Source organism: Synchiropus splendidus, chromosome 2 (assembly GCF_027744825.2).
Source record: "Synchiropus splendidus isolate RoL2022-P1 chromosome 2, RoL_Sspl_1.0, whole genome shotgun sequence".
Lineage (NCBI taxonomy): Eukaryota > Metazoa > Chordata > Actinopteri > Syngnathiformes > Callionymidae > Synchiropus > Synchiropus splendidus.
In genome coordinates this window covers 8,285,366-8,304,046 of record NC_071335.1, presented here as the reverse complement: position 1 = coordinate 8,304,046, position 18,681 = coordinate 8,285,366, and the positions used below count along the sequence as shown (strand labels likewise).

Below are 18,681 nucleotides of genomic sequence, written 5' to 3'. Positions count from 1 at the left end.
GTTGGGGTTGGCAAAAAGGATTAAAGGGAACCAATGTGCTCGTAATCGAATCTCACATGCAAATAGGGTACTGCAGCTTTGCATCCAAATAGATATTGAAATATCTGTATTTTCAGAATTATGCCTGCTTAAACGGTGCTTTACATTGAAATAGCAAAAAGGCGAGCCATGCCCATGACTGTGGTCTAGTTTCAAGTGATCAAAAATATAAATCACTGACGCATTTACAGCAGCTTAAATGACCCTGTTTGTTAAACAAACAAAACGGACTCAAGTGTCATCTGGGCAAGGTGACGCTACTGGAGTCTCATGCTATATAATGTGTATGGGAATGTGAAAAAAAGGGAAATAGCATCAGATGTGGTAAAAAGTGCAGTTGGAAATACATTGCAAATAGTACGGTGATAATGCCCTGCCATCATCATCATCGTTGCTGCTTCAGAGATGAGGAAAAATACCTGTAGTAGACCCGAGAAACATTATGTAATACAATATGGCCAGTGCTGGGTGACATCACAATATACAAATTAAATTAGAGTGTGAATTCACTCCCGAACCGGCCAAAGTGTGAAAGAATGTATCCAAGTATCCGTTACTATTTTTGCCAGAAAAAAGTACTATTTATTTATTTTTATTGTCTTGCAACTTGGCCTTGACACCACATGCAGGACAATTCACTTTTTCAGCATTATGCATTTGCCACGATGCTGATTTACCTGTATGACGCTGTAGCTCCACTGCAAGAGAAGCGACTCGGATAGGTGAACGGATTTCATTCAAGAACACTCAATAAGTTAGGTTTCCATCTGAAGACGTTAGGAGTCACAGAGACTCAGATTTTTTCTGATGATCTGCGCGAACCTGGGGTTACATGATAGTGCTGCTACTTCTTTCCATAACGTTGGTTCTACTATAGTGCGTGGTATTCATTCACTACTTTTCAACCATTTAGCTATTCTCTTACACACAGGATAAATCTAGACGCAATCTATGCTACGCATAAAAACACAGAGGATGTATTAAAATGCTTTGGAGATTAGAAGGTTAAAGACGGTTTTATACAATGCGACAAAGATCATTGGCTGCTGCTTTCTGTGGGTGTGCGTGCATGTTTTCACATTTTCTCTGAAGCACGATAGATAAAAACAAAGCATTATGATAATCCCCTAAACATTCACACTATTAGATAATGCTATGTTATTGTGGCCTAGAGGCTGCACTGCGCTACGGAATGAAAATGTTGGACAATAAGTTTAAATTTTAACACTCATTTTCATACAAGTACACACGAATGATTCAATATGTTCATCAAAGCATAAATACACTCTATATTGGTTATAATACACAATGGTTTTACATGAAGTCTTTATTTACTTTCCCTATTATGGCAAACTCAATGTTTATTAGGCAATTTGGAGCAACGGCCACACTGGACTGCCTCTGGCTCAAGACCCAGGAACCCAAAGCCATATTGGACCCAAAAAACAAATCCGTCTGGAGCCACCACTGTTTGTATGTAAGCAAATGATTTGACATTATTTTTTGTTTACTCTCTAGCCATGGTGGTCAGTTTAGAAATAATGTGATACATCCAGATATATTCTAAATTCTCTTTTTACTTCACACTTCAATCGAGCTTTCTATCAGATACCCCACCATTCATAAGGACAATTTCAGTGTACATTAAACTCATGTTTTCTCCTTTGAGCCGAAAACAAAGAATGTGCTGTAACTAGTCTGAGCTAAATACTGCATTTGCTAATATTGTCTTTAGGTCACTTTGGGTACATAGTGAATTTCTGAGCAAAATTAAAATATTTAATCAAAACTTGAAGGCACCATAAAAACACACTTCATTGGTCCTGCGTGAGAATAAAGTGGTTTAAGCATGTGGCATGCAGTGTCACAATCCCTGTGGATTTACAGAGATAACATGTTGTGATATGTATGAGAGGAGTCATCTCAATTATGATAAATAATGGAGCGCATAGGATGCGCAGAACTTCTCAGTCTTGAATGTGTTTAGTGATACATTTGATAATACTCTAAGGTTGTGGCACAGGATACAAGCTGATTAATGTTAAGAAAGATGGTGTTCTAGGTGCTCCAAAAAGCATGTTGATATAATCAGTGTGAATACATGCAAATAATGTCAACTGGTGTATTTCCTGTACTCACAGCTCTCCAACTGCATTATGCAGGTCTGTACATCCATAGGAAAGTTCTTTAGATCCATGGGACATGACAGAGTTAATGTCAGCCTGAAAGAAAGAAGAGGACAGAGAGAAATGTGTCAGAACAGACATGCAACATGACACTAGCAAGGCCAGAAAACTAACTCATCATGAAACTATGCATGTGCTTTAATGTTCAGAGATTGCACACATTTTTACAAATAAATCCTCATAGTTCCTGAAGCAAATTCATGAAACATTTCACTGTTATTGTAGGGCAGGAGTCCAGTACAGAGAATTGACTATCCATAACATTTAAAGATAAGCATAATTGCCTCCAAGTGCAAAACACATTGAGCACCACAAGGAACTCGCACAGGGAGAAAAGAAGTCACCAGACAAATAAATGAAGCAAACTTGTAGATGGAAGATGTGGCTCTACATCAACGGTGTAAAGTAGGCGGCACAAACCAAACAATCCAGGACAGTGAAATAGCTGTGAAGAAATAAAAGGGGCCACACACAGAAGGATTTTGACATTTTGGGCAATTTCTTTTTCTGTCAGTCCCCACACATGAAGACAAAAAGTTTGTGTTAATGGTTATGTGTGTGGTGTGCACCAATAGTCTCATCACAGCACACCACACATGTAGATACTGCCTCTCCACCAATTGAGAATCACACTCTTTTAGCCAGAAATTGCGCGAGAGAAAGGAAACCTTTTGTGAACGTCACTATCTTGTTTTCCGACTTCCCACTAATTGTCAAAAACTAAACTTGGCTATGGCGTCATTCCCAGCCCCGACTTTGCACTTCCGAGCCGAGTCTTAGTGTTCCAGGGGCAGACCTCATCTGTACCAATTTTGTAGCTTTATAGCTTTTGATGACTTTTGCGATCGCACCACCACCTTCAGTTTGCTCAGTTTTCATGCATTACAGTTGCTTTTCAGCTATGTTTTAAACCTAAATGTAGTTTCAGTAGGTTTCTTCATGTAGTTGCTTTAACATTTATGCTGAGCTGCTTCTCTCTTATTGGTCTTTCAAATCATTTCTTTACTTCAGAGTAGGCTGGACAGTTTTGACTCATGCAGTTTAACTTCACATTAATCATGTCTTTCACTTCTGCTTGGAAAGTATTCATCACTTCAACTGATAGTTCTCTATCAAAGTTCAGACAGAACTACATGTTAAAATGCAAGAAGGAATTACTGTGCCTGTTTCACTCTATCAAAAAAAAAAATATATATACAAGAAACTAAAAATGTTCTCCTTTAAGGAAGAAACATTTTCCACAAAATCAGCTTATTCAGTTAAGGACATGCTGTATATTGTTTGTGAGCTTCTGTTTCTACTGATTGAGCAAAGGTAGTTTGCTAGATTAACAAAAAAACAACACGAACAAATAAAAGCATTGTTGAATTAATTATAATTGTTGACTCATGTGGCTATTTTTTCATTTGGTATAAACGAAATACTTCCATGTTAAATGTATACATTTCTAGAGGGTCTCTCAATAAATATGGATTGTGTCTAAGAAAATAATTAGCAAACCTAGCTAAACCATAATAGCAGGAGAGACAGTAGGTAGAACTTGATGGTGGACAATGTTCCACTGTGACAGCTGTACTCTGAAGTCAGCACGCTTTTACACCTGACCAATTGGCATTGGTCAATTGGTGTGGTATGACAGAGGATTTTGTTGGATGATTTGCAGCTTCTGTGTTTTGGTAAGCATCATGTTTGTCTTATCTTTTATAAAGAACTTGTGTCCACCTAAAAAAACTTTGTCCGGCTTCATTACAAGACTAAGCAGCAGATGACTGAGTTAAATACGATTGGTTTCCAATAAGGGCATTAAATATGAAGGACATGGGCACTGATACATACAATGGAATCACTGTATCAAATCAACTTTCCTGTGAATATGGAGACAAAGTGTATGTCGAGTCTGGTGGATAGTTTACTTTTATGCGTTTTTAATGAACCACTACTAGTCTTTAGTCATGTAAGTTGTTTTTTTCATTTAATTGTATGCCATATTTCTGTGAAACTACGAAATGGCAGAAGTGTACACTGTCTCATTGGTTTTCTTGTACACTGCCCATTTTGTCCAAGTAGAGATATGAAGAATGCAACAGAGCTAACAACCTAATTCTGCTGCCAAGGTAGTCGCCACTCTCTGGTGACCTGTGGCATTCATACATCATCACACAGTATGTAGTGCCGAGTTAAATACATCAGAAAAATGTTGTTGAATTTCCCCACTGTGGGTCTAATAAAGGGCATCTGATCTGCACAATCGCTATCTGATCACCAAAAAAAAGATAACTAAATTAATAAGCAGAGGACCAACTACATGTGTTATTGTTCAGTCACAGGCGACAGTGAACTATTTCTTATTTTTTATTTTATTTTTATTCGGAAGTGTAGATTTTGTGGTGGGAGTTTTGAATTGCTTGTACTATACTCCGAATAATGTCCTTCAGTCCAACAAAACCTTCACCTCTCTCAGAGAACACGGATATCAATCATGATCATTTAAAGAACAAGTAGTCAAAGACCTCAGTAAAGGATTCAGAGAATGTGCATGTCTCCACCATCTCATTCTCCTTTTGTTCATTCTTATTTAAGTTGAGTTGGCTCATTAAGGTGTGCCCAAGATATGAATTAACAGGACTTCCCTAATGAATTTGAGAAAAAATAAATACCACTTGCCTAATTGAGTACAAAACATTGCCATTCTTAAATATCCGGAGCAGCTTGTTGTCTGTTGTGACCTCATGAAAGTGGGCTCCCTTTTCATTGGCAAAGAACAAATCTGGTTTCCAAATGGAGTCCAGCATTGAGGGGTCCAAGTCCAGAGAGTCATCTGGGTATTCTGCATAGGACAGCCGAGGATCATTCCATTGCTGTCGAAGGAAGATATTCACACGGTAGTCCTGGAAAAAGAAAGAAAAGAACAGACTGCTTAATGTGGCCTTGGAATCCCTGCACACCAGTAGCTTTAGCCCCTTTAGCTCTACAGCCTCAACGTGAATACACACAACTCCTCCCCCCGTGGTTTATATCTATCTATCTATCTATCTATCTATCAATATATTTATCTATCTATCTATCTATCTATCTATATATATATATATATATATATATATATATATATATATATATATAAAATTTGACTGATACCATTGAACACACGACACATGAAATTGAACGGCATTATGCACGCAGACTGTCATGTGGTCCTTCGTTCTGAACTCTCAAGTGGTTTCATCAGACATTTGCATGCTCACGCGCACTTCTTTTCTGGCGTATCCAGGTATTGTATTTTCAATCCAGATGAAACAACACCAGCAACACGTAAAAAGTATTTGCCTTTGTTTTTTTTTAGGTCATCAAAGGTTTATAGTGAGGTGTTGAGATGAACACTTAAAACCGAAAGGGAATGAGTGTAGCACAAAGATTCATCCTTAAGCCATATGTTCCTTAAGGATTAAAGCCTTTCACGCTGATCTCCATCTGTCTTTTTATCTGTTCACTCCTCCTTTGATCTGCTAAAGAAGAGAGCCAAATGACATAACCTCCTCACATAACCATCACATCAAAATATGTGTCTACTATGAGAAGGATGCATGATCCGCCATCACATCTGTTGCAGGCAAAGATTAATCTATAATGGATGAGCGGCTGGACATCTTGTTAGAAACTAACTGCTTTGGAGATATGAAAAGCTTTTTAAGGGCACGGATGTAACATCTACTTGCTTTGAGGTGAATTATTCAGTGCCACAGCCAGATGTCTAACACGATTTGTCCAGTGTGTCTGCCAGTAGCACAATAGAACAACAGTTGCACATACAGTATACAAATGTATCAGAGTGCAAAACCCCTGACCATGAACAGTGACATATATCGGGAAATTACCAACAAAATAAATAGACAAATAAGTAAATAAATTGTCTACCTAGTTCTGCTTTAGAAGATATAAGATATTTTTTATTGTCTCTCTCTTGCCTGACAGTGACCTATAGGACAATGAAAAGATATTTTTGGAGTGCAAAACTGTATTCATTAACAGCAGGATGATACCAATGTTACCAGCAATTTGATTAATTCATGCCCATGTGCATTTGCTGTCGTCGTGTGCAGGCAACTGAGGCCACTTTTACACGGCTAAGCCACTGATGCAAGATACTCTACACCGAGAAAACCGTTGTCTCCACTTCATTACCTCAGGCAGAAGTGGATGACATTGTTCAAGCACGTACCCATGGTTTGGATTGACAAGGCCATAGGATTTTAGCTGCTAGTGATGCTAACTTACAATTTAATGTGCGCAGCCACAAACTTGCACAAGTCACTTTCAGTAATGCGCCACTGCGCTTCACCGGGCACTGCAGAACTCTGGTGGACTTGTTTGTTTGTGAGCGACAACCCTTTTACCACTCTCTCGCTTGGTGATGAAGCATAGGTCGGATGGGTTGTGAGCGTCCAGACTGCAGCCGCATCGGATATATATCTAGTTTAGATCCACATACAAAAGAGGCCTGGGTCGAATTTGAAAAAAAAATGGACTTGTAATGTTCACGTTGACATGAAAAAATCAGAAATACTGTCACATGTGGGCAAAAAAAGGCGCGAGTCCCAATGCTGGTATCGGTATCGCAACACCCCTAGTTGTAAATGTCCATGTGTTCATTATGATTTAAAAGCAAGATTATGTTGCTGACCCAAGAAATAAAGCAAGAAATAAATAAATAAAGAAACTCTGCCTATTATAGATATTATGCCTAAGTAAGTCATTATGGGCCAACTACAGAACAGCTGCCAAAAGAAGTTGATTCTTTACCTCAATGGAATCTTGTGCATGGACTCAGTGGCGCTGCCACTACCAAAGGCATGAGTGGATTGAATAACAAACACGAAGTGAGTCAAACAAGTGCAATTTATGCGGCTAGTTCTTGTACCCCAGAGTACCGGACCACTGCTCACAAAAGAGAATACGTACAGAATGCAGGCTGAGGAGAGCCATGGCGTCATTGTAAGCTGATTGGCCAGTAGAGCGGCACGTGCTTGTCAGCACCAAGCCCTCACACAGGTCTTACAGCGATTCACACTCATGCGTTTATCTCACCAATCTGTTGTATATATTAGTTTGACTACACTTCACTTACTGTTATTGGCAATAAGTTGTGAGAATGAAGTACAAAATAAGCAGTGTGATCTGCATCAATGAGGCTTCTGTCTCACTTCCAACAAACACTGCAATTTTCAGACTATAGGCAGCAGCTCTCATATGCTGCATGGAGCTCCTGGAACAGTGGGGCAGAGCTGGAAAGTGCTGAGAATGCACACAAGCAAAACAGTGCATTGTATATAACTTATATGCCTGTCATTGGTCTGGTGGGATGCTGAATGTACTGATGGAACGTGTACAGAACATCAAGTTTGTTATCATTTCCGAAAATTGAAACTGATGCGTGAGCAGGACGAAGTCACTGAACTTTCTACAGCACAGACCATTGCGGCTTTTGTATGAGCAAAACCTATTTTCTTCTGAAATTTAGTAGGTGCGGCTAATATTCAGGTGCCCTCAATAGTCCAGAAATTACAGTAATTTGATCAAATGTTAGACCTTGAAGTATTCTATACTGATAAACTGACTCGGGGAGGCAGGTGAAACAAAGATGTCGCATTTATTGTTGTCTAGGATAAATAAAATGTTGTGAATGAATTCTGCCTCTATTACGCATTGGACCACCACTGGCAAATGTGCCAGAATTCAGATGCCAGTACCAGGACTGCAGATGTGCAGTCAAAGGACAAATTAAAAATAATAATAATACTGGAGTACATAAAATATTCTCGATTAACTTTAGAGGTGGTCACCTTCTTAAGCGAGCCAGTTTAGTGCTGCAAGGTTGATCAAGGTTGATTTCCTCATGAGGACCTGTGAAGCGGAGGTTTCTTAATTTATGTTGACGATGGAACACAAATGTGGTGGTATAATGAATGTGCTTCATTAGTCTCTCCGTACCATAGTAGTCTCTGCAATGGAGCCAAAACTGTTGATGAAAATGTTGCACGACACGTTGACAGCAGGTCCTGCAGAGAGATATGAGTGATAATTAAGTGAGGCTACAGGGCAACAACAAATTCAAAATAGAAACCCACTGGAACTAAAAGTAGTATGACAGTGGGAACAACAGAATTTTCATCTCCTTCGTATAGACATTTTCCACATAATAAAATTTGAGGTAGTAGAATATACAAAGGGGGACAATGCAAAGCCATTGAATGTAGTGGAGAAGACGTTAAGTAAGGGCAGACTGATTTGTAATAGATGAAAGCATTAAAACATGTCAAACTCCGACACACATCGCCCCCTGACCTTGCAGCAGAAGGTCATTCCTCCCCCCATACCACTAGTTGGCAAAAAGAGGTCCTGGAGTCAGATTTATTCCAGAGACCATAACATGTGGCCCATTCCTTGGGCAGCAAAATTAATCTTATTATATAAGAAATTGTGGCGTTTACGGGACCCTCTCTCACGCATTGATCTCTGTTGCCAGCGAACCCCCAGCGAGAAAACAAAAAACACAAGCAATATGAATTATTGATAATTATTGAATTATTATGAAATTATTCTTCCGCTAATGAAGGCAAGACTTGCAGTAAACTTCTAGGGTCAAGCAAGTCCCATCCAGCAGCACCTAAAGCCTGGTGCACGAATACTCTGTTTTACAGCAGACTGGTGACGTCAAATGGCAGTTCGAACTTGTTTGTCCAAATTCACACAAAGGGCGTGTCCCAATGTGAGGACACGTGCAAGTGACCAGCTCTCTCAGTGGAGCAAAAAAGTGTGAAATAAAGTGTGACACGTTCTTCAAAGATGTTCAGCACTCGTCTGATTTGTTTCAGTTGGTACCAGTCAGATTTGTGCTGGTGTCCCGCAGCACCATTAAAGCACAGAAGAAGCAAATTCTGAACATCAGAGGCAGCAGTAAACATGTAGATGCCGACTTACACAAACATTTATGCGGGGTGGTGTGCTAAGTGAAAGTTCGTCTTCTGAAATTTCACCCTTGAGTCAATATTAAAAGGAAAATTGTCTTTCCTGAGCTTTTTAAATCACCTGGCCCAACTATTGGCCATATGTAAAAGTTGACACCAATACAAAGCATTGTGGAGAGTTTAGTTTGTGATTGTAATTTTGAAAATATTTTAGTACATGACACGCTCAATGACGAAATCAGTGGTTAGTGAGGGACAATGGGATGTTACCTTTCATATGTGAACCATTACGGCAGCAATACCTGGTACCTGTGAATCGGTACTCAATGACACTCGTTTTGGTACTTTGTTGTGTGTCTACGAGGTAAAAAATGTTTTATTTGTTTAATTATACAATCTCATTATTTTAAATTCAACACATTTAATTCTCAGAATATAAATTCTAACAAATATATCAAAACAACATCATATAGCAGCTGTTGCATAAATTTCTTCGACATGAAAACCCTAAACTGTTACATAGCCGTGCAGCGTGTGAACACTTCATTTACATCAGGAGTCACCAGTATGGTGCGGTACAATGACAGCGGGCCCTCGGGTACCATACTTGTTTGTCATCTTGTTCACCATGGCAAACAAGAAGGGGCACAAAGCCAAGCCTTGGTGAAGTCCCACCTTTTTAAAGCCCCTTTAAAAAAATAAAAAATAAATAAAAAAACAGAACTGATATTATTCCTTTGGGTCACACAGTGCCCTTGGAGTAGCTTGCAGTTGCAAAAAATGTTGGTGACCGCTGAGTTACATGTACTTTGCCTAAACGCTAGCGTGCTAAATGGCAGCAATCTTCTTCTTCTTTCTCTTTCGGCTTTTCCCTTCAGGGGAAGATCATCTTCCTCCATCTCACCCTGTCCTCTGCTTCCTCTTCTCTCAAACCTACAAACTTCATGTCCTCCTTCACCACGTCCATATCTCCTCTTTGGCCTTCCTCTCCACCTTCTACCTGGCAGTTCCAACCTCAACATCTTCCTACCAATGGACTGGCTTCTTTCCCCCGTACATGTCCAAACCATCTCAATCTAGCCTCTCTGACTTTGTCTCCTAAACACCTTCATTCCTCTCCTTTCTGAGGCTTATCTCCACCTCTCTAGCTTATCTTCCACTTGCTCCCTGCTCTCACCACAGATCACAATGCCATCTGCAAACATTATCGTCCAATGGGCTTCTTGTCTAACCTCATTTGTCAACCTGTCCATCGCCATCGCAAACAAGAAGGGGCTCAGAGTCGAGCCTTGGTGAAGTCGCACCTCCACCTTGAACTCCTCTGTTACACCTGCAGCACACCTCACCACCGTCTTACATCTGGCATACATGACAATCGAACATACTCTCTGCCATTCCAGGCTTCCTCATACAATACCACAACTCTTCTCTTGGCACTCTGTCGTATGCTTTCTCCAGGTCCACAAAGACTCAATGGAGCTCCTTCTGACCTTCTCTGTGCTTCTCCATGAACATCCTCAAAGCAAACACTGCATCTGTAGCGCTCTTTTTTGGCATGAAGCCAAATTGTTGCTCCCATATGCTAACTTCTGCCCTTAGTCTACTTTCCACTTTCCACTCTTTCCCACAACTTCATCGTATGGCTCATCAACTTAATACCTCTATAGTTGCCACAACACTGGACATCTCCCTTCTTCTGGAAGATGGGCACCAGCACACTTCTCCTCCATTCCTCAGGAATCATCTCACTCTCAAAGACCTTGTTAAGTATTCTGGTCAAAAAGTCTACTGCCACCTCTCCTAAGCACTTCCACACCTCCACAGGTATATCATCAGGACCCACTGCGTTTCCACTCTTCATCCTCTTCAATGCCCTTCTCACTTCAGCCTTACTAATCTTTGCCACGTCCTAATCTACGATGGTCACTCCTTCTACTCCTTGTTCTTTCTCATTTTCCTCATTCATCAGCTCTTCATAGTACTCTCGCCATCTCAGCAACACACTCCTGTTATCAGTCAAAACAATCCCCTTATTTTCTCTCTATAGGCAGAAGTAAAATTAAATTTCAACAGAATTTTTGTCAATGTCTTTTACCCTAGTTTTTAACTCATTTTAGTTCAAAAAATGATTAGGACTGAAACAAAAGCATTTTTAAGTCATTTATGGTCACTTACGTGGCCATTGCAGCCAATTCAGTTTTAAAAGAGTAAAATTAATAACATTTACAAAGAGGGACTGGCAAATGAAAAATGTATTTTTCCATACGTGGGGGGAGGCTGGTGGGGTTTGATGAGTTGCTGCTATCTCAATTGGTCTTTAATAGAGATGCACCAAATTGAAAATCTGTAATGTGAAAAGTCAAATAAACTGACATTGATGACATTTTTTTCTGTAATACATACTGTGATATTGTGATATTAATACAAACTAACAAAAAAAGATAATGAGCAGTGAGAAATGGAAAGAATTAAGTTGATTGTCATCAGTGGATCTCAAACAAACATCATATTGGTAGAAGTAGAAAATGAAGAAAATGAAGAAAAAAATCTAAATTACTGTGTAATTCCTCAAACCAAGAGGAAACATGTGAGACATAGATAAAATCGACAAAATCATTTCAACTTTGAACCGCTCCTGTTCAGTCATCAGCTGACCCCCCAGTGAGCCGCAGAGTTGGTCATGTCAGCACTGAAAGTGCAGGATTGTGTTGCCAGATTTTTACAGCGCTATGAAAATTCTGGAGAGCGTTGCATTGATTTTGTCAGTGGTCTCACAGAGCTCATTTCACCACTGTGCCACATTTTTGCATTAAAAAAAAACATTTCATGACTTCACGGTGTAGATTTGAACCAAAAATCATAACTCACGCTGCGCTGCACGGTGTTTGATTGTGTCACACGCTACGGTGAATCTTTGCCAGTGAAGTCAAATGATGCCTTTTCTTTTCACAATTCTGCCGAATGTATTTGGCCACCGAATGTTTGATGCAACCCTAGTCTCAAATGTAGTCTCACGTGCCTCGCGCCATTCCCCGCCTTCTGTGTTCTGATATGCTGCTCTGACTTCCTGAGTTTCCCTACTTCACATTAAATTGTGTTTTTTTGCCGCCACAGCCAACACCATTTGGGATTTTATCTTGAACTCTAGCCTTGTTTCAATAAACTGCTTGTCAACCATATAAGATGGCTTACTTCTGCAATTGGATGCACCTCATCACAAAGCATCACAGAAAATGAACGTAGCAAAACCTGATCACTCCTTATTCATCCTTACAGATGCAGATGACATCTGATGATGGAGAAAATGCAGGGCTAAGAATCTTATTAAAGCCTTATTTCGACATTGTTTATGTGAGCTTTACTTTACTTTTTTGTTTGTTTCATGCCATTGTGATGTTTGCAGCTGACTCAATAGGGAGTGAAGAATTTAGTTTTCTGAGTTTAAGGGAAGACAGTTCCAACTTAAGTTCTCAAAACTGTTCTTTGATTACTTTTTCAGTAAATGTTTCTTATGACACACGGAACATATGATTGCATTGAGTGTTCGGGACTACCATGAGAACCTAGTACACTCTACATGGCCTTGGCCATTTTGCACTCACAGTAGCACAAGCTTGACCGACAATCTTGCTCAGTTTCAGCTGGATTGTGCAAGCAAATTGTAGAACACTCGTGCCACCAGCTGTCCAAGTGAGGTCATTTGAATTTGACAATGATGTTGCCTATAGTTCAAGTACCAAGAATAAAATGAATGAATGTTTGAAGTGACTAGAGGGGGTGTAAGCTTAGTTTTGCACACGCATGTCTGTCCCTGAGGAGTAGTGCAGAATATTGAAGTCTTGACCTTTAAAGTTTGGTCTTATTCTTGCATCGTAACCAGATGTCCTCCCCATCAGCTTGTCCAGAAAGTCAGAAGGAGACATTGGGACTTGGCGTGCTCTCGCTGCATGCTCCACCTCTTCACACAGACCGAACCTGTAAGGAAAACAAGCATATTTTCCCACACTTAGACGTGAAATGAAGAACATCAAATGGCAACCAGATTCTCATTGTCATCTAGCTAATATATGAGACAAACCAAGAGAATAAAAACAACAGAACAGAGAAAATTTGTTCCCAGACAGAAGAAAAAGCTTTTACCGCAGTACTACTTACAGTCATACAAATACATACAAAGTCAGGTTTCTCGTGTTACATTATCTAAATATCACTTTCATGATACTGACATGTCAAGTTAGAAAGCAGCAGTGACTGTAAATCAACTGAACCTGCTGCTCTGTAAATAGGACAAAAAACAGGTGAGAACGACACATGGTTAGCAAGACATTACCCATACAGGAGGTCGGGTAATGCTTTTTACTTCCATCATCCTTTCTGACTAATGGGCACTTTGACATCTCCTCAGGGCCCTCACCACCAGTGGTAACTAGTAGCCATATCTGTAACCCACAGAAGTTGCTCATATATGTTGCACAATCAGAGGGACAGCAAGCAGCAGCTTGTCCTGTCCATAACAGCCTATCTAGAGCGAAGATTAGACAGCAGAAAATGATTCATGTTCCATGTAGGGGGTTGATGGCCAAGGACCAGATTTGCTATTTGTTCACATGAGCAAAAGATGGCAGGAAGGGCACAAACAGAAGCCCACAGGGGAAATGTAAGAAATCATGTTCATGAGGGTGGGGCACCTACACAGATGTTCAAATTTAGCACACTTGTCAGACGAGAGTATGAGAGTTCAGAGCAACCGCAAGATCAGTGATCATCAGGGGAGGCACATCCCAGTACAGTGTGCAGGTCTCCAGGTATGAGCCCAGGGCACGCTGACTGAGGTCACGTTCCTGGCTAAGCATTCATGCTGTTGACAGGTGTCAGTGCTCCAGCCCTAAATCAATTCGACATCAGGAAAAAAAAGGTGCTCATGTATTATTTTGCTTGTCCACAATCCAGTAATCTATAGATATACTGATCCACGCCAAGGACACCTACAAGGACACCTTCAGACAGTAATAACTGGAGTACTGCAAATGATGACATCAATTTAATTTTAAACATGCAAAATATTACAATTGATGTGGTAGAAAGCAGAATTTCCTCGAAAATAGCTCTTTAACTTGTTCTTTTATGAAATCAGCTCAAAACGTAATTTTTCTCTCCTTCTCTCTGTGCGGTTTTATACTTTTATCCTTTAACCTCTGCACACTCAAGACATTTAGATCACTATATACATGATGTGCAGCCAGTAGAAGAGACGGCTATTTAGGAACCGATTTATGGAGTTACCTTATTTTCAAATGTTGCTCCTGATTGGTCAAAATGTGCATAAACATTCAGCAAATTAGGGATTGAGACATTGCTTTATATTCAGTTAGACATATATTTAAGCAATCTAAACAGTTCATATAGACAATTAAAAGGCTTTATCATTGTACATTGCAATGGAAATTAAAAAGTAGGATCCTCCACAGTAAACAATCATAACAACCACCAATGACAGAATAAACAGACACAATCCATCGTAAATTATATATAAGAGGGTTCTCACTGAACGTGGGCTACAGCACATCAGGTTCATGGCCACCTTGCCCAAGTGTTGGGTTGACCGGAGATGAGGTGTCTCCACCTTATCAGCGTTGTCTCCGGTCTTCCTCTTCTCCAGACTGTGACTGATTGCCGCGGGTGCATCTAGGTTAGTGGCCTGGGCTGGACCCGACCATATGATTTCTGGGGTCTGGAATGTTGTAAGGTAACTGGGCCCTGTGTTCTGTGATAAGGTCTCTCCCTGGTGCATCTTCCTTGCAGTTGCAGTTTCTTGCAGTTTGGTGATTGGTTAGTTGTTTAGTAGTTCCCCTTCTCGGGTCACTACCTATCTGTGGTGGGAGACTTGGCAGGTGATGTCCCATGGTCCTTGCAACGGTGCATGCTGAGAGAAAGGCGACTTGGTTCCTTCTATGGGTGCGCATTCCGACGTGCTACCTTGCAACAACCGGGGGTCAGTCGGAACGTGTGATGTCCCTGTACATGCTGCCAAGGGACATATTTGTGGTTGTGTCAATGTGTGCAACTAATAGTGTGCATCTAGATGAGCAGCAAATCATTGTTACATTCGTCAAACGAAACGAGACAAAATATGTTTGGCCCTTTTTCCCATGAGAACGACGAGACAACGACGAGACGAGACCATTGTTATAATGACACTGACAAAAACTGAGTGAATGTGCGTTATCGTTGAGGTATAAAAACAAGAATAAACATTCTGCAAGAAATAATAAATAAATAAATAAAAAGTCCCTCCTCTTTTTCGTTTACTGCACAACAGGAAGCAACATGTCTAGCACGGTGGAAGTGTTCTCCAGTTAGGTCTCCTCTTGCTGCTTCAAACGGAACTACATGACAGAGGATTAGTGTGTACTTTCTCCATGGCTCCACACAACAACCTGAAGCTAAACGCCCAGAAGACAGTGGGGATGATTGAGAACATCTGGAGAGTCACAGTTCCTCCATCCCACCTCATGATGGCTAAGTCACCCATTTCCACTGTGGACTCCTTCCGCTTCCTGGGAATCACTAAGCACCTCTAATGGGAGCCGACCAGCGGTTCTTCTTGCGGCAGCTGAGGAAACTATGCCTACTGACGAAGATGCTGGTGGAGTTCTACACAGCTATCGAGTCCATCCTCAGCTTCTCTATCACTGTGTGGTACAACAGCGCCACCAACATCTCCAGGACCCAGAGATGTGCAGGTCTGATCAGCGCTGACCCTTCTCAACCTCGTTATGGTCTGTTTGTCCTTCTTCCCTTGCTGTTTGTGGGTTATTTATTTATTGGTTACTTCTATTATACTTTATTTTAATTTAATTTAATTTATTTATTATTATTTTTATTATTCATTAATGTTATTGTTCATCTAGCACTTTCCTACTTGGCGGGATCCTCAGTGACATAGGCAATGAAGCTGATTCAGATTGTGAAACAAGTGGAAAATTAATGCATCGGGGAGCTGAACATGATCATTGCTGTTTTCAACAAGTATTTAACAGAAAAAAATCAGAAACAAACATAAGTAAATAGCGGGAATGCATCCGCAGCTCATGGAACTGAAGTGGCGCATCAGGCCGGGCAAATGAAGAGACGGACCAGGTGAGGACGGCTGCAGACTGGGGTGAGATTTATTTTTCAAGATTAAAAACTACTGTTGCCACACTTACTTTGAAAAAGTAATCCGACTACTGATGACTGATTACTCCCTCAAAAAGTAACTTAGTTACTTTACTGATTACTTGAATTTAAAAGTAGCTAAGTTAGATTACAAGTTACTTGTAAAGTTACATTTAGCACCCGACTACAGCTTTCATTGTTTAAACAATATTTTTTATGTCAATTTTGAGGTTGGTGTTCTTGGGAGTCAAACCATTTCCATGTTTAGGGTCATTTAGCACAATCTCAATTATGTGAATGTTAAGTCTTTGTTGTCAGTCTATGTTTTACTTTGACACACTCTAACCCACAGGAGCGAAAATCACACACAAAAAAATATGAAAAACAAAACAAAGTGATATACTGCCATTAATATAATAAAAATCCAAAGAATGCTTCATTATTTTATTATTATTTTACTACTTTTTTGCTTTTTTTTAAACTACAAAGCAAAAGTAAGTCTCAGTGTGTCATGTCGCCTGTTGGCCACCTGGAGACAGTAGCCATACAACCAAAACACTCCTCATTCATTTCAGATGAGCTCTGGGAGACTAGCAGCAACGAAACACGACAGATGGAATATGAAGTAAGTGCAGTCGAGTTCAACTTAGAGACAGTGTGCTGTAACTTGCCTTGATGCTAAAATCAAAACGGCTTCCTTATAAATAAGTACTTAAGTACGATCCATTTTACACAAACGGTTTCTATGCTCACAATTAGCATGCAGCATACTAGCACTTACCATTTGGAGTTGGAAAAAAAGTCCTTTATACTTGCCTTTAATACACCTGTTTTCTTTGTATTTCAGAATCAGAATCAACTTTATTCAGAATCAGAATCAGAATCAGAATCAAATTTATTGCCATGGTCAGTGGGGAGCCCACCAACTAGGAAAGTGTTTTGGAATAAAGTGCTGACAAAAAATAAAATAAAATAAAATAAAATAAAATAAAATAATAACAAGTTCACAAATTCAACAGTGAACAGGGACGATATATATATATATATATGTGTGTGTGTGTGTGTGTGTGTGTGTCTATATATATATATATATATACACATACTTAAGCCCACAATTAGTCATACCCCTGGCAATCCTTGTGTTTTTCAGTTACAGATTAGTATATCCTTAGATTTGACAGAAATAATATATGCTGTCTGGACCCATGACCAGTCATGTTATGTGAGGTAACACTGTGCAAGGTGTTAAATTAAACTTCAAGCCACCATGTCCAAAATGATTCATACCCCAGTGATACTAAGACCGATAGCCACAGGATATTCAAACAAACCGTCTCTGAGTTTGCATTTTGTTCTTTAACCAGTTTTCGGACCATAAAAGTTGACTTGCTTCTGACATTTCAGTCATTTTCGAGTCAACACAAGACTTGCCATGGCATAGACCAAAGAGCTCAGTGAGGACTTGAGAACACGCATTGAAAAAAAAACAAAAAAACAGATCAAACCCAGATATAGCTCAGTTGTTCTGCTGGACTATGGAGCCAGATCTCCACTCACATCACCTTTTTTGCTCTTTAAATAAGCTCAGCGCATACTCGCACGCTACACCTCTGTGCTGCTTGCTCCAAGAGTCATACACAAAATCACGACCATTTGCTCAGTATCATACCCTTGTGCTGAACTTCGGTCTTTTCGCAACTTAAGTTTCAACACTTAAGTTAAGTTTCTACAAGTTTCTTCCAACTTAAGTTTCTACAACTTCTGCACAATCACAAGACGTTACAATTGGTGGTGCAAGAGAATGAAAACAACACACAAAAGCCAAATGTAAGTTATATATTTTTTAAGTCTCTTAATGTAGGGATTTGTTATGCCACACATTAAATCAATCAAGATGCATAATAATCCTCTATATTATGCTAATTAGCCCCATTGGTGAACTGCACGTTAGCATAAGGCTGCCCAATTTTTATTTGAATGACACATCACATTTATCCTTGTGATGAGATATGAGCAAATCGGTCTAATAAATCCAGTGAAACTGTGGAGCTGCCCTAAAAAAAGGGGTCAACAAATAACAAATCTGACAAATTTGGCTTAGCGTCAGCAGAATGCGGCGATTCTGCGTTCTTTGTAGCCATGCTGCTTTACTTCTACATCCAAATATGCTCTCTATGACTCGGATCAAGTACCTTTGCGAGTGTGTTTCGGGATATAATATCTCTAGCTATGAATGAATATTAAATAGAGCTCACATTCAAATAGCAGCAGACATTTAGCACTGCTGTATGATTGATGCTGTATGAAGTTTTGTCAAAAAATAAATAAAAATAAAA

At 39.8% G+C, this 18,681-nt stretch overlaps 1 protein-coding gene across 3 annotated transcripts in view; it reads right to left on the bottom strand.

The window, feature by feature from the left end:
- The window catches only part of LOC128754385 (glycine receptor subunit alphaZ1-like), a 44,852-nt gene that overhangs the window by 10,557 nt on the left and 15,614 nt on the right, over window positions 1-18,681 (bottom strand). For all 3 annotated transcript variants that reach the window (XM_053856963.1, XM_053856964.1, XM_053856966.1), the window contains exons 2-5: window positions 13,032-13,162; window positions 8,211-8,278; window positions 4,890-5,113; window positions 2,179-2,261 (exon numbers count right to left, since the gene is read on the bottom strand). In XM_053856963.1, coding sequence (XP_053712938.1) covers window positions 2,179-2,261; window positions 4,890-5,113; window positions 8,211-8,278; window positions 13,032-13,162 — 506 coding nt within the window. The remainder of the gene's footprint in view (window positions 1-2,178; window positions 2,262-4,889; window positions 5,114-8,210; window positions 8,279-13,031; window positions 13,163-18,681) is intronic.